This window comes from Antechinus flavipes, chromosome 3, assembly GCF_016432865.1.
Source record: "Antechinus flavipes isolate AdamAnt ecotype Samford, QLD, Australia chromosome 3, AdamAnt_v2, whole genome shotgun sequence".
Lineage (NCBI taxonomy): Eukaryota > Metazoa > Chordata > Mammalia > Dasyuromorphia > Dasyuridae > Antechinus > Antechinus flavipes.
This window is the reverse complement of record NC_067400.1, coordinates 470,794,803-470,815,948: the sequence shown is the minus strand read 5'-3', so window position 1 is coordinate 470,815,948 and position 21,146 is coordinate 470,794,803. Positions and strand designations below refer to the sequence as shown.

General features: G+C 37.6%; 1 protein-coding gene across 3 annotated transcripts in view; it reads right to left on the bottom strand.

The window, feature by feature from the left end:
- OPCML (opioid binding protein/cell adhesion molecule like) overlaps positions 1-21,146 on the bottom strand; it is a 1,494,059-nt gene that overhangs the window by 21,868 nt on the left and 1,451,045 nt on the right. For 2 of the 3 annotated variants that reach the window (XM_051986652.1, XM_051986650.1), the window contains 3 exons: positions 7,618-7,755; positions 6,989-7,109; positions 3,220-3,371 (listed from right to left, as the gene is read on the bottom strand). In XM_051986652.1, the coding sequence (XP_051842612.1) occupies positions 3,220-3,371; positions 6,989-7,109; positions 7,618-7,755 (411 nt within the window). The remainder of the gene's footprint in view (positions 1-3,219; positions 3,372-6,988; positions 7,110-7,617; positions 7,756-21,146) is intronic. The other variant, XM_051986651.1, reaches the window with a different exon arrangement.

Below are 21,146 nucleotides of genomic sequence, written 5' to 3'. Positions count from 1 at the left end.
CCAAACTGGAAAAGGAGGCATAGAAAATATGATCAGATTGATACTTGTAATATTCATAACGCTTTTCAGTTAAAGACTATGACACCATTTAATTTGATCCTTACAATATTCTCTCCTCTGATATTGCTTCCACCCTAAGACAGACTCCCATTTCTTTACATCCAGCCTATTGCAGTGGCCTGCCAATTGGTATGCCTGCCACAACTCTCCTCACTACTGTCTGTCCTTTACTCAGCTGACAAAGTGATCTTTCTAAAGTACAGATCTGACCATGTCACCCTCATACTCAAAAAAAATTCTAGCGACTCCCTCTCATCTCTAGGATCAAATATAAAATCCTTTCTTTGGTGTTCAAAGTCCTGCATAACCTTCCCTCCACCCCCAAATATTTTCAGTTTTCTTACACCTTGCAACTCTCCCAACCTTTTCAATTTTCTTATAATTTATAACTCCCTCCTACCCATGTTCTCTGCTACCCAGTGACACTGCTTTTCTTGATGTTTCTTGAACAAGAAACTTCATCTCTCAGTTCCAATAATGTTTATTGGCCATTTTCCATGTCTGAAATACTTTTCTTCTTCATTTCTACTTCTTGGATTCCTTGGTTTCCTTCAAATTCCAGCTAAAATCTACTTTATCCAACTAGTCTTTCTAGATTCTCCCTTAATTCTAGTGGATTCCCTTTATTGACTATTTCCAATTTGTCATATACAGATCTACACACACACACACACACACACACACACACACACACATATATATCTGTGTTAACACATAGTAAGTGCTTAATAAATGTCTGTTGGCTTTCTAAAAGCATTAACAGCAAGTATTAATGTTTCGTGCCTCTTGGTATCCTTAGAGATGCTAAATCACTTTCCCAACAAACACAACAAATCAGTACAAAGCTGTGATTTGAATACAGGTCTTTTCACTCCATATTCAAGTGTTCTTCCATTAAGTAATTTAAAAAAATTATCTCAAAGCTGATCAGTGGATCCAACCCAGGTTTCCTAACTTGCAGCCCTATTCTATTTCTATTTTATCAGGATACCTCATAGGGGTAAAAACAGGATGACAATTGTGATAGTGGGGCTGAATGGTGAACGTACATGGTTGGTGATGGTAGAGAATCCTTGCCTGTACCCAATTTCAAAGGAGTGGACAGACATGATGGCTACAATCCTGAACCACTCAGTTCTCACACCTCCCAAGCTAGATGCAGGATTCTTTTCTAGACTTGGATCTAGGGTTCAGCTATGTACTAAAGTACCCAGCCTTGCTTATCTTCTGGGCAGTAACTCCTGTGCTTATTGGAAGAAATCAAATCCTGAATATAGGCCAATTCCAACTGAGCCTTCACTTTGAAAAGGCAGCTTTTTCATAATAAGGCTTTGAACATCTCTGTCTCCAAGGAGAAGCCACACTAGATTCAATGCACTATCTTTGCAGGTCAACACAAGGCATTCATTTGCTTTGGGCTCCCATTTGATCCCCCTCCCTACCCTTTGATTTTGTCTTGTACACAAATAAGAGGGTGGTCACATCACCAAAAATATAACCTACTTGCAATTTATTTTTGAAAGGCAAGTGATAATAATATCTTCAATGTGTGCATGGCAAAGTCTCTGCATTTTAAGTGATTGTTTCCATGCTGTACAATCTGAGACCCTTGAAGTCTATCCCTTGGAGAGAGATCAGTGAGGGGGGGTGGAGCAGGCAAGGGGGTCTCTGAAGTAGGCTTAGATTCAAAAGCATCAGCACAAAGGCAGGCACATGAAGAAAGGAACATGCTGTACCCACCTGCCACTGCTGATGGTGGGCTTATTTCTAAGACACACACAGCACAATGCACACACAATGCAGAGAGGAAACAAAAGACATAGATCACAAATTTGAGATGGTTGATGGACAAAGTTTAACTAAGGTCAATGCTGAAAGCTTGCTCAGGGGTCCAAGGTGAGCATGGGAAGTTGATGTCCTCTTCGCTCTATGCATCAGATGTTTCCCTCTTACCATACCTCAGCAGATAAACAAACAAACAAACAAGTTCTATGTGACAGACATATTCCTCACCCTGGGACCTATGGCACATGAAATGAGAAGCTGAGGGGACATAATCACAAAGGAATGGGCATGAGATGTTTGGGAAAGTAGGAACAGCTGTGATGGGTTTCAGAGAAGGTTTCATGGCTTGGGAGCACAGATCCCTACACATTAGAAAATAGTCCTTTCAGGGAATAATTAGATCTTTGAAAGGGGAGAGAGAATGAAACAACACTCAGGTTTCTGCTCTGTTTATTTCAGTGGATTGAGAATAAAAATGACAGTAGTAAGTTGTCTTAAAAACTGAAAACAAAACTCACTAGAAGCATTGAATATTGTGGCCAGAGGGACCACATCCCTTGACCTCTCCATGGTACTGCATTTGAACTCTCAATCATAATAACTGTCTACATTTCAGCAAGTCAGACACCAATAAGGTTGGCTTAATTTCTTTTCTCCTATGACAATCAGAGGAATGTTAACAAACTGGGTGCGTGCCCTATAGTGAGAGCAGTTAGATAGGAACCATTTTCCAAAGGAATTGAAGGAGCTTATTCATCTTATTAACATCACAGTATCCTGAGGGAGAGTAGGGAAAGGGGAGATTTCATCATTTCTATGCTTTTGGGGCACAGGCCATGCAAAGTATCTCTCTCTCTCTCTCTCTCTCTCTCTCTCTCTCTCTCTCTCTCTCTCTCTGTCTCTATCTCTCTGTCTCTGTTTCTGTCTCTCCCTCCCTTCCTCTCTCCGCTTCTCTGTCTCTATCTCTCTCTCTCCATCTCTCTGTCTCTGTCTCTCTCTCTCCCTCCCTCCCTCCCTCTCTCCGCTTCTCTGTCTCTCTCTGTCTCTCCATCTCTCTGTCTCTGTCTCTCTCTCCCTCTCTCTGTTTCTCTGCCTCTGTCTCCCTCTCTCTGTTTCTGTCTCTGTCTCTGTCTCTGTCTCTGTCTCTCTCTCTCTCTCTCTGTCTGTTTCTCTCTCTCTCTCTCTCTCTCTCTCTCTCTCTCTCTCTCTCTCTCTCTCTCTCTCTTCCTCCCTCCCTCCCTCTCTGTCTCTGTCTCTTTTTCTCTCTCTGTTTCTGTCTCTCTCACTCTTGCTCTGTCTTTGTCTCTTTGTCTCTATCTCTGTCTCTGTCTCTGTTTCTTTCTCATCACAGACAAAGACATTTTCTGAACTCACCATACAATGTAATGCTGGCATTTGTATTCCCAAGCTTGTTTGTTGCCACACAAGTGTAGTTCCCATAATCCTTTTCTGAAACATTGAAGAAAGTCAGTGTGGACATGCGACCTTTATTCTCGATTCTTACTCCATCCAGGCCAGTGGCTAACCTGAAATGAGAGGGAGACACTATCTATCTGATTCTGTAAGACATGGTAAGAAATCAAGTAGAAAAATGCTGAGCTATAGGTGTTTTTATACCACCTTCAAAATACTCATGTGGTCATCCTACCTCAGGGACTTCCTCCTATATAAGGTCCCCTTGTTCCTCCTCCCCATCTCCCTACTTTCAAGCAATCATCATTACTACCATCAGGAGCAAAAAAGAAAAAATAGTCAAAAGTAATCCTGGGATCAGGGATCTAGAATAGGGATAAGTTTCAGAGGATATTTGCTAATCTCCTTCCACCAGTTGTCAGAACCACCAAAAATGGCTTGCTTGTCTAAGCCTGTCTCTCCAAGCAGCCATTCCATTGTACTCCAGGTGGCCTTTCTGGACATCTGCAGCTCTACTGAGCATCCTCCATGGTCTGTCCCCTCCTAATCCCTTTCCACAGAAAGCTGTCTAAACCCTGAGAAAACTTTACCCAAGGCCAAATTCCTATGCATGAACCTACCAAAACTCATTCTTCAATGATTAGCACACTTCTACCCCAGCAAACCTATTCCATCTCAGTACTTCTAGGCACCCATTTGCCATTGTTCAAATCCTATTCTCCAAACCCTTATTCCCATCTTCCTCAACTTCATTCTCTTCCTCAACATTTGACTCTAAAACTACCCAATCTTTCCATTCTACTCTCTATAAAATCTGTTCTAAAGGTAACAAACTGACTTTTAATCTTAAGCCTTTACCTTTCTCACTCTTTCTATCTTTATTGTACTCATTAAGACCTGCTCCCTCTTGGTGACATTTTTCCCAACTATCTTTTCTAGCATTGTTACTCCTTGCTCTTTATTGGTATTTCCAGGCACTCCCTCTTCTACCATCACTTAGTAACCTCTCCTCCTTTGAGAATCATTCAATCCATATTTATCCTCAAATCAATATTCTGGTGACTATTTTCTATAGGTCTCCAACATATTCTCCTTCCTTACTAAAAACTTCAATTCCTAGATCTACATTTTCCTCTCCTCCCAAACTCTGTTCATGCTGGGGGATTTCATCATGTGTATTTACACTGACTTAAATGTCCTAACTTCTTAATTCCTCAGTTTACTAATTTTTTATAATCCTTTCTATCATCTTATTATAGCTATACACAGAAATAGTCATACTCTTGATCTTACTTACCATCATCTACGTATGTTTCAGATCTAATTGTTTTAATCAGATCTAGTTTTACAAATTTAAGTTTTAGTCTATTAACATTCTACTTCTTTCTATGCCTTGCAACTCCAATCTTTTCTCATCATCCAAAATGAAATTTCTAAACCTCCTATCCCTCAGTTCTTTCCTTAACCATCACTTCTGCCCTGACTATGCTTTTCTTCCTCTTCCATCTTGACCCCTTGCTGAACCAGTTGAGTCTCTTTATTCTATCAAAGCTCATCCCTTAGATTTATCCTACCATTAACTGCCTTCATTCCTACTCTCAGGTGCTGGAAAATAAAGCTAAAGAAATTCATTAAACCTTCCAATTGAGCAATACTTTTGTTATGTAATCCCAAATGGGTCCTCACTATGGCAAGGCAATTCTTCTTCTAACTTTCCCAACTCTGAAGAATTTCACTTAATGGAGTGTTTTTTTCCTACCTTTTAATTTCTCTTTAAACATCCCGAATTTCCCCTATCTTTGACCATCAGTTAAGAAAGTTGTATCATATCTCATTAAAAAAAATTAAGCCATTTCAGAGCTCTTCTCTTCTGTTCCTCATCTCACATTACACAAATGACTTCTGTCACTTCAAAGTCACTTGAATACCTTCACCCATTTGATATGAAGAGTTGACCCATCTCTTTGCCAAGGAAAACCCCTGTACCTGAATCTTTATCTATTTATTTTTTTTAATACTTCTACTCTGTCAGATTACCTCCTCTATCCTCCTTACTTTCTCATTAATCTTAAACTGATTCTTTCTTTTGGCTAACTTCCTTCTGCTTTCACATATGAAAATCTCCCTTTTTTAATCTACTCCTGCTAGTTATTATCTCATATGTATGTCTTCTCTAATTTGGGTCTTACCTCTTTGAGAAAACTTTTCATAGTCTATTCTTTCCCTTGGTCTCTTTTCATTCTTTTTTTTTCCCCTGAAGCAATTGGGGTTAAGTGACTTGCCCAGGGCCACACAACTAAGAAGTATTAAGTATCTGAGATCACATTTGAACTAAGGTCCTCCCGATTTCAGGGCTGGTGCTCTATTCACTGTGCTATCTAGCTGTCCCTTTTTTCATTCTTTTCTTAATCTTTGAAGTCTAACTTTTGCAGTCTGCTTTCTCCAAAGTCAATAATATTTTCATTAACAAAACTAATAGCCTTTTCTCAATCCTCATAATTTTAGATTTCTCTGCCTCCTTTGAAACTGGTTAAAAAAAAATTCTCCTTGATACTGTTTTCTTTGCAGGTTGTGGGGACACTGTTTTCTCCTGGTTCTCTTCTTACCTGTCTTACCAATCATTTTCTGTCTCCTTTATTAGATATTTAGCCAGGACATACCTGCTAACTGTGCATAATGCCTTGACTATTGCAATAACCTGATGGTTGATTGATCTCCTTGCTTCAAGTTTCTACCCACTACAATCTATTCTCCACTCAGCTATCAAATTTTTCTTCCTAAAGATCAATTCTGACCATGTCAAACACCACCTTCCCCCATTCAATCAACTTCAGTTTCTCTCTGTTAACTTTAGAATGAAATATAAATCTGCTCTTTAGCTTATGAAGCTCTTCTTAACTTCATCCCTTTTTACCTTTCCAGTCTTCTTACACCTTACTCCCAGCAATATATGCTGTGAGATCAAGTGATAATAGCATCCTTGATATTCCTCACACATAACACTCCATTTCCAGAGTATCCCATTTCTGAGCATTTTTATTATTTATCTCTGTTGTGAAGAACATTCTTTCTTCTTATCCATCTATCCTAATTTCCCTGATCTCCTTAAAATCTTAGCCAAAATCTGACCTTTTGCAAGAAGCCTCTCCCAGTTCGCCTTAATGTTCCTATCTTCCTTCTGAGACTACTTCCAATTTAAGTATCTCTTTTCTGTGTACATAGTCCTTTGCATGTTTTCTCCCTTTTTAGACTGTAAACTCCTTGAGAGGAGGAACTGCTTTGTTTGGGGTGGGGCATGCTCTTTAATTATTTTTGCATTTTCAGAACCCATTGGCACAGTGAATTAATTATTTGGCAAAAAGCCAAATGACTGACTGATTGTAGACCAAGTAGATTACATGATTTGTCCAAAGCCACAAAATGAAATATCAGAGACAATTCAAATCTAGATCTTAGGGGCATTCCTGTCTAGAGATAGGGATATTTGTACAGGATAAAAGATATGAACAAAGTCATATAATACAGCATGTGAAAAAACTATTCTAACACATAAATTCCAGCAAATTCTTTCCAACTTGACAAGGGAATGCATTTGTGGGAAATGCCAACAGTAAGAACATTTTTGTTTTCTCTATACTTTCCTCTCTCATTACCCCCACTAGTAATCAAAAAAGATGTCTTCATCTATCTGCTCAGTGTCAGAGAACCCCAATCTCCTGTTTCTGAGTACCTGGTTTCCTCCTTGAACCACTGGAATTCAGCCAGAGGGACAGCAGAAGCTTCACATCTGAGAATGCCTTTCTGACCCAGTGACACGCCGGTGTTCTTGGCATTCGAGATATAGGGAGGATCTGCAAAGTAAATAGTTAGATCATAAAATAGTTGCTAATGAAGCACTTCCATGAAACAAATAAATTTCCTACAGATATCTTTTGAATCTAGCACCCTGAAGAACAATTTCCCAATTATCAGTATTACACTTACATTAGTATCTATTTTATAAATTCTTACCAAACTTGTATAGCTTTTATAAGGCATGCAAGGGAGGAATGTAACACATTACCCCAGATGCAAGAAAAAAAAAAAAAAACCCTGAAAGCTCAGTAGGAGTTACAAAAGCCAATCTGATTTCAAGAGAAAATGAAGGCAGAGCTAAATATGAGTGTATGCACCTTGACAGAATATTTGACTAAAGATACTATCCTGAATTATTCAATAAGTTGGATAGGATGAGACTCCTTCTTCCTTTGCTCCTCTTTCCCATTTTTTGCCCATTTTACCCCAATATACACAACACACACACACACACACACACACACACACACACACTTTCTGAGCAAGCCTTGAAGGACAACTCACAGTTCACGGTGATTTTTACTTTCCGCACATCTGGGGCAGCAACATCATTCAAGGCGCTGCATTCGTATTCCCCAGACTGGTCCCGGGTAATGCCAGAGATCTCCAGATACTCATCCTCACTCACAAAGCCTTGACCTTCTAGAAAGAAAAATAAAATGGGTAAATCCTCTAGTAGTTGGGGGCGGAAGGCAAGAATCGTCAATCAATCAAAAAGCATCTATTAAATATCTTCTTTATGTCAGACACTATGCCAGATGTTGAGAATACAAAGACAAGAACAAAACAGTTTGTGATCTTAAGAAACTTAGACTCAAATAAGGAGATAACATATCCATATATATGTTCATACAAGGCTAACAGAAATTAAATAGAAGCTAATCTTTGTGAAAATTAATAAGTAGATGGTAGGGGTTAGAGGGAGATTGGATGAAGAAAGACTTTGTACAGAAGGTCAAAAAACATTCCCAGTATAGCAAATAGCAAGGGGAAAGGCGTAGAGATGAGAGACTGTGGAACATCAGGTAGATCAATGACTGGATCCTAGAGAACATTAGGGAAACAGTGGGATAAGGAACAGTAGGTTATTAGGAAATAAACCAAAACTTTATAGAGACTAAAATCATGTATAAAGATACATAAGGCATGTTCTATACATATGCTACATAATGGATGTTCTATACATATGGTTCAAGAACTTTTTGAAGAAAAAATGTTCACATCCATTAATGCTTAAAACCTATATAAGAACAAATTTATTCACAAAAGATATGCATGACTTCTGACTTTTTCACTGAGTAGAAAAGCTTTTTTAAAAACAGAGATGGTGGGGCAGCTAGGTGGCTCAGTGGTTAGAGCACCAGCCCTGAAGTCAGGAGAATCTGAGTCCAAATCCAGGCTCAGACACTTAACACTTCCTGGTTGTGTGACCCTGGGCAAGTCAGCCCCATTGCTTCAGCAATTAAAAAAAAAAAAAAAAAAAAAAAAAGAGGCAGTAATAATTATATAATATTAAACAAAGACCTAAAAAAACTGGTAGCATGGATGAATTGGGCACTTCAATATAAATAAAAGGCATTTTATTTTTTGAAACTACAAGTAATGAAGAATTCTGAGAGGATCAACATACTACCCTTACCACCTTCTTCCCAATAATTCATATGGACCCACTCAAAGACTGAAGGCCTCAATGGAATGTTTTACTCTTGAAGGTTTGCAGGTTTTTCAAGTCATTCATTGCTAGCAGCTGTAAAGATTCTAGAGCCATCTTCCTTTTCCACATTTTGTCCTCCTCTATAAATTCTAGACTGGGAAAACACAAGGACTGACTTGCTGCCTATGTGTTGAGTATCTCCAATTTAAATCTAGTAAAAAGCTTTGCCAGGCTTGGGGACTGTTTTCGCTGAGGTAGTGGGCCTGAGGTTTGGCATGTGTTTTAATGAATAGTACCAGCAAGTTGTTTTTTCCATGTACTTGGGAAAACTTCTGAACATGTAGATGCTTAGCCAGCCAAGAAGAGAGTCTATCTTCAGGTGAATGACGCTGTGTGACATGGTTTGGAGATAATTACTCTTCTTCTCATCTTCAATATTATTGTACTTCAGCCACTTTTCAGTCATGTCCAACTCTTTTTGATCCCATTTGGGATTTTTTGACAGAGACTGGAGTTGTTTGTCATTTCCTCATGAGCTCATTTTACAGAAGAAGAAATGGAGAAAGACAGGCTGAAATGATTTGCTCAGGAACACACAACTAGTAAGTGGCTGCGACCTGATATGAACTTAGAAAGATGAGTTTTCTTGACTCCAAATCCAGCACTCTATCTACTAGCTGCTCCATCTTTATTATAGCTAGTATTTATATAAATGCTTTAAAGTTTGCAAAGCACTTTACAAACAGTATCTCATTTTATGCATACAACTACTTTAGGAAATAGATGGTATTATTATACTGATTTTACACAGATTAGGAAATGGAGGAAGACTGAGCTTTGGTTTCTCTGATCTGTCCCTCAATCCAGACTTAACAATTAGCTTTTAGTCTATACCCAGTTCTTCTATTGCCCCCAGATTCTTTATCTTACTATCAGAATGCCTCAGGTAACATCAACAATGCCCAAACACCCTCTCAAAAATTGGGTTTAGCTTTGAACCACTGAAATCCTGGTTTCCAAAGTGATTTCTGCTCCAGGCCTTTACACTTTCTAACATTCTCCAGGAAGAATCCAAACATTCTTAGGGAAGAAGACAACTAAACAAGTGCTTTCTCCCACACTAATTCCCTGATTCTTTGGTCCCACAGATACCAATCTTGTATATATCATCCTTTGTTCTCATTTAGTAGTTTCAGTTGTGTCCAAAACGTTGATCCTAGTTGAGGTTTTCTCAGAGATACTGCTAAATTAGAACAAACACAGAAACAGACAAAGTAACTTGCCTGGGATCATAGAACAAGACAAAAACTTTTAGAGGCAGGATTTGAACTCAGATCTTTATTACTTCAAGCCTAGAATTACAGCATACACAAAATTCTACTTCCAGTATATCTCTAATGTCATTTTTTTTTTTTTTTTTTAGTAAAGGAAGATGGCCTAGTAGAAAGATGATGTGAGTTCAAACCCTGCTTCAAAGCTTTGTAACTTTGGTCAAGTCCCTTACCTTCTTTCAAACTTAATTTCTTCATCTGTAAAATGGGGACAATAATAGAACCTAGTATATAAGTTTGTTACAAAGAGCAATATATGAAAAGCTCTTTGCAAACCTTAAATAGCTATATAAATATTAGCTTATTATTATTATATCATGATGATTAGTGCATAAATTAGTATACTAAACTCTAAATTCCATGTGAGTAGAAATAAAATCTTAATTTTTAAAATGTCCTTGCCTCCCCTATACCTTCCCTACCCTAAAATCTCTAAAATTAAGATTTATATATGACATTTATTTAATAAAATTTTGTTCAATGTTGCTGGAAACAGACTAAAATTATTTTGCAGGCTGATTTTACTTCCAGCAAATATTGGATTGTGGATATATATGTATGTATGTGCATATACATATATGTATGCATGCATTTTTGTGTATTTGTTTGTGTATGTGCATGCATTTGTATATGTACACATATGCATGTGCATACAATCTCCTAAAAACAATGCTTCATTGCTCTTAAAATGTACTATGGGCATTTGCCACAAGTAATTAAAAACAAACTGCATTTAGCCAAACAAATGAGTACTTTACTGGGGGTCTTGGCAGTAGCCTCAGGCTGGGTCACAGGTTTCCTTTCTTACTTGGAGGGAAGAAGTCCTACTGGGTCATAATACAGAGACTGCACCAGCCAGATGTTTTGAGATTCCCCACGAGAAGGAACCTCCAAGAATACCAATCCATCTGGATGGAAGATGTTTATTCCCCCCAGTGGGCAGGGATTTGGATTTATGCCCCAAACTACCAAGCATCACCCCAAGAAAGATAGATGCTGCTTGCTGAGCTGGGAGTGTGTTTTATTTGTGGCATTTATATCAGTGGGACAGAGCCTGGGCACCTAGCAGTAAATAACTGGCCTACATGGCTTCCCTCTGGAATGTGGAATTTTATCACTGTCATCTGTTATGCCCTTTTCCTAGGAGCCTTATGTGACAAAAGGAGAACTGGAAAATTCTGTAGGAGTAGTTGAGAGTCTTCCCTTCCTGTACTGGAGAACCTCTTTGTTTCTTTGCCAGTCAATAGGATTTATTGTGTAGAATACAAACTCTTTGAAGGCAGAGACATTTTGTTTTTCTCTGTATCCCCAGTGATCAGAGTAGTCCCTTGTACTAGTGGGCACTTAGCAAGTGTTGGGTGAATTTTATTGAGGATTCATCACTCAGAGAGCACTATAGCTCTATAATACCAAAACTGTGGAAGGTCAGAGCTTGAAGGGACTTTAGAAATCACTTAGTCCATCCCCTTTGTAACGGGGATTTTGGATTTTTCCTTTTTAATAGGCTGAAAGCAGTATCTTCCAACTATTTCAGTTTTTCCATTCCTTTTTTGAAGGGTAATTTCTATAGCTAATTTCTAATTATAGGCAATGATGGAACCTGGAATAGCCAGGGGAGGAGAGTTAGGGTGTTTTTCCCCAGTTTTAAAAAGCTGCAATACTGATTACTTGGGAAACAAATATCCTGAGATAAGGAAAAAACTGAATGGAATTCAACTGCCTTAATTTGGCTAGAAGAAAGGGTGGGGACAGTGGGTTAAAACTGGAATTTAGCAGAAATTTGCACAACAGGAAATGTGTGAGATAGCTAAGAGGTAATATTGATTTTAGTTATCTCATTGTAAAAGTTGTCGCACACTTTTCTGAGAGCCACTAAAGGCAGGGTAGAGTGACAGTAATAGAACAGAAACTAATAGATAGTTGAGAAGTTTCCTGACTAAGAGAAAATAGTTCAGACCATGCTAGAGGTAGAACCTTTCAAGGTACTAGTAGGGAAATGCTGCATCATATGTTCATGGATTTTTAGCTGAAAGTCAATTTAAGTCTACTCAAGAAGTTTTTACTAAGTGCATACTTTGTGCTAAGCTTTAAAAGGAATTTTAGAGATCAAGGAGTCCATTTTGCATAAACAGGCACACAAAAGTTAATTCTCATGCTCAGGACCCAGGTCTTCTTGAGTACAAGTCCAACACTCCAACCATTATTCCATGTTGCCTTGCACTTATAAAGTCACAGGATTATAGTTATTTAGAATTCTGAAATTTTAATTTTTTGTTTTTCCTAGTTCTTCCTAATTCCAAATTCACTACTCTCTCTACTCTGCCACACTATAGCAGGCAGAGTGCTGGGAGTTATACAATTTCAAATCAAGCTGGACAGCTCCTAGTTCAAGCCAGTAACTAAAGAAATTGATCCTGAAGAGTGAAAAGGCAAAAGCTCTGATATGCAATAGCAGACCTAGACCTTGCCTTTTCCTAGCACAGTGAGTCAAGGGCTATGTAGAAGGTGGGACTGACTCTCTAGCAGTCTTGATTTTTTTATCACTTGGCTGGAGAAGAAGAGGGAGGGATTGTTACCTGCTCCCTGAATAGGGCTCTAATTGAGGAACCAAGATATAGGTTTCCAGGGAAAGTAGAGATACCAGAGAGTCAAGTTCAGACTGTCTTTGCACTCTGGTACTTGTCCTTTCTATGTAGTAAGTTTGCTATTTGTTCTGAGGTGTGGTTAGTTTGGTTCCTTGTAAAGAAATCATAAATACTGAGATTAGACCTAAGAGTGAAGCAGCAGCCCAGATTCTTTGGGGAGAAGCTAACATGATCCATCTAGATAACTTTTAGGAGGACTCTTCAAGTCTGAATCTCAGTTTGTCTATCAGAGAAAAAGAGGCATCCCGGCTATAACTCATTTGCATAGATGAGGAAACAGGCTAAGGAAGGTTAAATTATTTGAATATAGTCACACAGCTCATTAGTGGCAGAGCTCTTACTTAGAAGCCTGATTGTCTGGAATTCATTCCAGTGCATTTTTCAGTCTAAATCTGTACTAAAGGTCATGGTATATTTTTAGGCTTTAGGGGATATTCTAAGAGTCAAGAATCCTAAGGGCTGCTTCCTGCTTTTTCATTTAAATCTGATATTAAAAACAACAACAACAACAACAAAAACAAAACAAAGCCATTAGCTCTTTTCTTAACTCAGGTTTATGACCTGTGAAATGGGTATGGAATGGCTAAACTCACAACCATCATGATTCAGAGAAAGACTTCTATATTCTATTTTTAAACTGTGCCGAACCTTTATGAAATATTTGAATGGAAGAAAAGATCCAGGCTGCTAAATGTCTGAAAAGATAGGAAGCTGCTGGGCTTAATCAAGTTCCCCTTGCCCTTACCAATTCTTGTTAAGATATAAAATGCTGATTTCATGCTGCAGAAAATGGAGGAAAAGGGAACAATTTTTTCCACCCTTTTACTGGCTGCCAGGAATTCAGAGCGGCTGACTAGGAACTGGAGATGGAAGAAAAGGAGGAAGGTAAGAGAAAAAAGAGCAGGGAGAAGGAAATCAAGAAAGAAGGAAATGAGACAGAGAAAAATGTTGAGGGAAGAAGAAAAAAAAAAGAGGAGAGAGATGGCAAATAAGAGCTGGGAGTCTTTGGACATACATTGTGGGCTTACACTAGAATAAGGCATCTCAATCATTTTTGGACCATGGTTTTCTTTGACAATCTGGTGAAATCTATAGAATAGACTTATCAGAATAAAATGTCTATAATAATAATTGGAGAAAATGATACATTTTAGTTAGAAGTAAGTAAAAATAAAAATGATTTTTTTTTCCCATTCAAGTTTATGGATTTCTTAAAATCCATTCAGATACCCTGGATTAAGAGCCCCTGTGCTTAGAGAGAAACTACTATAACCCTCCCCCACTTCCCATATACTTTCTGGCAGAAACACATTGCCTTCTGCCTCCTCTGCCAGTCTGTCCAACAATTATGCTTTGTTAGAGAGGTGTCTTATAATGAGCCAATAAACCAGGGTCATTATGGACCTGCTCTATCCTCTCAGTTATCTCAATAAAAGATGATTGGAAGCAAAAGAAAATAGATTCAATGAGTCAGTGACAGAAATACATAAATAACCAGAGGCCTCTGAGGGAGATAAGCTCAACTCAGTACATTAAGGAGATTAGCATCTACAAGGATACAAATGGGGACTTTCAGAGGGTGTCTGTGTGACAGATGAAAGGCCATCCATCAGAAGACAAGGGGAGGTCGCACCAGGGCATGACTCTGTCTGGGCCAGCTTGGAGGCAAGCTGCACATTTGGCATCAGGTAAGGGAGTGCCCTGGGCCTGTGGGCATTGCAGTACCCCTTTCTTTTGCCAATCTGCTTCTTCTAGGATGGCATCGCTCCAAGAACTGGCAGTGCCCAAAGAGTCATAATATGAGAGCGTAGCTTTGTCTTGCCAGGAGACATACAAAGACATTCTTGCACAAGTGAGAAGAGATCCTTTTAGGTGCCTGATCTCCTCCTCTTCCCCTCCTCTCCTCAGACATCCAAGACTTTATTACATGAAAGATGAGGCGCAGTCCTCTGTGGAATACAAAAAACCCAAGCCATAATCCCTGCCCTTGGAGAGTTGGAATTCAAGCCAAGCAAATATCTAATAATATGCTAAGCCTTTAGGGTCACTTGTTGCTGTCAAACCTTTCTTGTAAGGTTTGGGGAAGATGAAGAGAGAGGGCTACTGAGGTTTATCACAGTGAGGCTATAATAAAGCAAGTTGAAGGCAAAGATGGCATGAAATAGATTCTTCTGCCATTTTCTTTTCAATCTGAAACATCACAAAGTCCTGCCAACTATTTATACAAAATATCTCTTGGATCCAGCTCTTCTTTTCCTTTTTGTTTGCCCTAGGATCACAGAATGTTCCAGTTTGAAGGGCCTTTGGAGATCATTTCACCCCACATCCTAACAAATGAGGAATTCTTCCTTTTGATAGCCACCTCTGACTAATCATTATAGAATCAATCAAGCAACAAGCATATTATTAAGCATTTCTTTTATGTCAGTAAGCATTTATGTGCAGGCATAGTACATACAATTACATAGAATGAAACAATCCCTACTTGGAAAAGAGTTTATATTGTAAGAAGGGAGGCAACAAATTCATATAAAATAAATGTCCAGAATGCATTTAAAGAGCTGAAAGGGACTTTAGAGATCATCTAAGTTTATTCTTTCACATTACAATATCAGAGGCAGAATTGGAACACAGGGCCTTTGATGGTGGATTAAGAGCTTTTTTCTATAGTACACTCCCTTCTTATGAACAAGAATGAGAAAGAATGGGATCATTCAGCCTTGGCTATTAAATGGTAGGCCCAACTACATTGTTATTTAAGTTTCTGAGCCTCGGTGGAATTCAGGTTCTCTTGACTCTAGTGCCAGTGCTCTATCTACCTAGCTGCTCCAATGTTTTTTCCAAATTCTTTCTTAAAATTTTCTTTTCCAGGCCACATATTGCCATAAAAATAAAAAAAAAAATGCTTTATCTTTTGGAAATCCTCTAACTCAGGCCCTTTTCCCTCCATGTAAGAGGAATGTAATAGTTTGATATAATAGTTCCAGCTTGTCTCTCTACATTTGCCCTTGCTTTCTTCCATTTCATATAAAATCCACCAGAAAAAAACTTGGCTCAAAGACCAGTTTCTGCAGGCTGCTATCTTTCTCAAGAACCAAGAATAACTTCTTATTGCCTATTGTCATAAATAATGATGATGATGATAGCATTTTTATAATATTTTAGGGTTTGCCAAATACTTTAAATATATTATCTCATTTATTAGATACAGCTACCTTCCCGTGATGGTCAGAGACCCTTTGTCAGGTCCTCTAGTCCATTGCCAATCATCTTGCTAATTATTCAGTAGCATGGAGTTCTGGCAAATTGGGCTTCTGACTCCTTCAGTGACTTGTTCTCTTCTGCTCCCTTTCCCATTGACAAGATTTTTTAGAGAGTGTGACTGAGGAGTCCATTTTGGAAGCATTTATATAATACTCACTATGTGCAGAACACAATGTTAAGTGTTTTACAAATATCATCTCATTTGTTCATATCAACTTTGTGAAGCAGATTCTATTATTATCTCCATTTTACTATAACCTGAAACAGACAGAAGTTACATGATTTGTTCAGGGTCGCATATTCAGTAAGTCTGAGGCTGAATTTGAATTCAGGTCTTTCTGGCTCCAGGATTCAGCACTCTATCCACTATGCAATCAACTTGCTTCAAATGAGATAATATCTAACTGAGATAAGATAATATCCATAATGTCCTTCCTTCTCCTTTTTTTCATCCAATCTATCACATCTCAAAAATAATTTTTATTTTCAAATTATATCTAACTCTACACTGATCACTCACTTGTTCCAAGTTTTTGCAAATAGTTTATATCATCCCTCATTGATGTTTTAAAATCATTTCTTTTTCTGATACTTCTATCTTGCCCTAGAACCCTTATGTTGATGGCATAAAAATTATTTCTGACATTTGTATTTCTTAAAACTTCTTGGTAAACATCTCCACCTGTTTGCTACAGAAAGCAGGTAATGTTGTAGTATATTCCTTAGTGTTTAGCACCCCCTGTATTACTATTTTTTAATTTAACATTTATTTTTCAAATTGTCAATTCCAATTTCTCTCCCTATTTCCAGCTTCTCTTCCACCCATTCAGAGGGCAAGCAATACACTACCCAATGTACAATTTTTCATATTAGCCATGTTGCAAAAAAAAATAAAAAATAAAAAAATAAGCAAGAGAAACAAAGAAAGTGGGGGGGGGGGATCCTATACTTTAATCTGTACACAGAGTTCATTAGTTCTTTCTCTGAAGGTAGAAAACATTTTTCACCCTGAGAACTTTGAAATTGTTGTTTAGCATCTTCTTTACAGGTAAAGATTTCAGTACTAGTACTTGGAGAGATGATTTAAACAATCTGATTACACAGATTAAGAACAAAATGACCAATTCAGATGTACATACACAGTGTTTACCATTCTCTTTAATTATAATCCTTTAATAGTAAAGAACAGAATCACTCTAATGGATTATACAGTGCAAGTAGTTACTGAGGCAGCTAGGGGGCAAAGTGTACTTGGAATCTTCCTGACTCCTGATAAGTTTAAATTTTAGATAAGCTGTTACCTGCATGTTATCTAGAAAAGTCACATAACTTCTTCCAGTTAAGTTTCTTTATTTGTAAAATGGGAATAATTTAACTACATCTACTTCCTGGGGTTGTTGGAAAGATCAAATAATATTTGTCATTTATATAGTGCTTTAAAGTTTATAAAACACTATATAAATTATAGATATTATCCATTAATCTTTATTTATTTATATGACTATTTGTATTTACCCATTCTTCTAAAAACAGAATAAAAAAGAACATTTTCTAAGTATTGATTTGCAATTAGTTTATATCCTAACTTATAAACATTCTTAAATATATTATTTTAATCATATGATTTTATGCTACCCCTCTATTGGAAGTTCAATGAGGATAATAACTATATTTTGTCCTAGTTTTTTTTTTTTTTTCCCTCCTACACTTTTTGGCTATATCTTCCCATGTTCATACAGGATTCATTATGGAGTAGGTGCTTTGAAAAATTCTATTTTTTGATTTGGGCCAGTGTCATTTAGTTATAAGCTTCCCAAAGGTTTCCTTTGCCTCATCCAAAAAACTGGCTCTTGATTTTTGTCGGGGAGAGGCAATTTCTGATTGTTCCTTTCCTGCAGCTAGGTGGAACAAGTTAAGATCTGAATTCAAATTTGACTTTTGTTTACTAGCTCTGTGGCACTAGGTAGGGTATTTAATCTCTATCTGCCTCAGCATCTTCAGCTGTAAAAAAGGGGATAATAATAACATTCCTTCCAGGCAAGGTACTGAGATACTATTTGTAAAACATGCCAAGTGCTTGCCTTATAATAGGTGAGAAATAAATGTTTATTTCCTTCTTCCCAGTAAAAGAAGCTCCTTAACTCCCATTGCCCTGGTAGCCTCTGCTCAGTTATTTGGCACAGGGGCAGCCAGACTTAGATCAGAGGATCAATGTCCCTTAGAAAAAATTGCATGCTAACTTCCTCTTTTGTGGCTGGGACCCTTAGTCCCATCTTGAACTCTCCCCTATCCTTTCACAGTTATTTTTTTTAATTAAGTGTTTCTCTTGACCTGTAAGGCTTTCAGTCACATTTCCAATTGCTTTACCCTCTATTCTCTCTCCCTCTGACTAGTGAATAACCAAAAATAGTTTACATTTATGTTGGGTTTTATGGTTTGAAAGCATTTCACACACACCATCTTATCTAATCTTCATAATATTCTGATAAGGTAGGCAGTAGAAGGAAAGGAAGGGAAGGCAAAGAAAGGGAAAGGGCTTTCCCCCACCTATTCTATTCTTTTGGCTTGCTGCTAGCAATCGCTAATCTAGAAAGTTACAAATCCTTCCTCAAAACTCTTTAATACTCACTTATTATAAGAAATCTTCTTTGAATCAGGCTTGAAATCTTATAATTGATGAAATTTATTGACTTTTTCTTTCCTTGACTCTATTTCCTCTATAACTTTCCTGGAATACCATGAAATGAGGACTGGGGATGAAATCCACTTGTAAAGGTTGTTGCGAAAAGGTTCCTAAAAGATATTCCAAGCCTAATGCCTTCGAATAATGAGAAAGTGCTAGAGCTGATCTCCAATGAATAGTTACAGAGATGGGCCAAGGTTCTGGATCAAAAATAAATGTGGGCACTAGGTGAAAGTAAGTTTAAGAAGCAGAGATGTGACTTGTTGAGCAAAGCACAGTATTTGATACTGGAATTAAAGATAAGGTCTAAGTTTTACAAAGAGTTCATTGGGCATTTAAAATTTGATGGGGGAAATGAGGGAACAGAGGGGAATATTTGATTTTATGCCTAGCCACATGACATAGTTTATTCCATACAGCTGAAGAATAGATCATCTTTACATGGAGACATGGAACTCAGGATTGAATGAATATGGTCAACTTCCCAAGGCACCACCTTAACTGCATGGTGCCAGTCCATGGGAACCTTAGTCCTCAGCTGTAGGGCTCTTATCTTTCATTGTTTTTCTTTAACTATTTGTTGTGCCACAGTTCTCTTTTAATGTCCTGACCCAGTTTCCCTAATTGTCCTACTCAGTTACTCTGCCTCAGGTTATAACCATTTCCTCTTAATATTTGATAGGATAAAGGTCTTATATCTTAGACTTCACGCTATAATCATCCCCTCTTAATGTTTGATGGGATAAAGGTCTTTATCCATTTTAGATATCATTAGAATATCAGGCACCAAAGCATGGATCCATTTGGTCCCAGTAAATCTCTCCCTTTCAAATAAAATATTAAATTGTTCTCTAATTTCTATCTTGCCTCAGTTTCTCTGGCATTACATACTAAGGCCCATTTTGAAGTATTTGGATATTCCCATATTTCTGAGCCAATTTAGATTCTTGAGTCTAGGCTATCTACCACATTAGAATCTTGGTTACGTCTCTCCACTTCTGGGATTATCATTATCAGCTTAATGTTCCATCTTCTAACACTCATATGTGCCAGATAATGAAAGTGTTTTCTAGTGCTTTTTTTTTTTAACAAGGGAAAAAGTTAATTTAAAGGTTAAAAAAATGACACAGAAGAGTAAAGTGAACAAAAATACACATGTGGGAAATTTACTGAGTCATAGACTTAAGTGGGACTGCAATCTTATTACCTAATGAATTCAATATGTTTGTGTTTTGGGACCTAGCTTTATTAATTCTAAATTCAATGCATCATCTTTTTTTCAGAGATATTTAGAACAAATGTTGAGATCCATCCAGCTAGCTATACTGGATTCTGTATATTCAGGCTCACTCTCAGTCCATCAGAGAGCCTCAGGTAGAATGGGGAGCTTGCTTGGATGTTTAACCTTATAAGTAAACATCATTACTTTTTATTGCTGTCATTTTCTTTTTCTCTGACCAAGGTGTGGGAAGGTGGCACAGTGGAGTCAAGATGACTTTTCTTTCTGAGTTCAAATCCAGCCTTGGACACTTAATAGTTGTGTGACTTAACCCTGATTGCCTCAGTTTCCTCATCTGTAAAATGAGCTGGAGAAGGAAATGATAAACCACTCCAGGATCATTAACAAGAAAACCCAAAATGGGGTCACAGAAAGTCAGATATGACTGAACACAACTCAACAAAATGACCAAGGTTCAAGGAAAAGAAGGAAGGGAAGGGAAGGAGAGGGAAGAGAAAGGAAAAGGAAAAAGAAAAGGGAAGGGAGAGAAATGGAAGGGAAGAGAAAAGGAGGGGATAGAAAATAAAGAAAGGGAAAGGAAAAGAAAGAAGGAAGGGAAAGTAAAAGGAAGAGAGTAATGTTTTACTGGATAATGGATGTAGAGATGGGAAGGGACCATCTACTCCCATCTTCTCATTATTTAAATAAGAACATTAAGGCTCAGAACTGTTAAGTGATTTACCCCAAATCACAAAGTCATAAGTAGTGTTTGATCCCAGAACCTTTAAATATACTTCTTTCACCATAAAAAGTAGAAAACAATATAATGACAAATGCCATTCTCCGAATTAAATATATATATATATATATATTTCCCCCTTTTGGATTCTAATATCATAGCAAGAGAAATAAATTGGTTCAATTTACTAAACACTTATTAAAAAACCTCCTATGTGCAAGTAACAGTACTAAGCATTGTCATTTAGTCCAATGTCCTATATATGTGGGGAGTTTCTTCTACCACATCCCTATCAGGTATTTAGTTTTTGATTACAGCCAGTGAAAATTCAAATCAATGTGATTCAACATACCCAATAACACATTTATTAAGACCTATTATGTGTCAGGCAATATGCTAGATACAAAGCCAAAAAAATGATCCAGTACCTGCCTTCAGGGAACTTACATTCCCCTGGACTGAGGGTATACAACTTAATGAAAGGACCCATCTTACTGC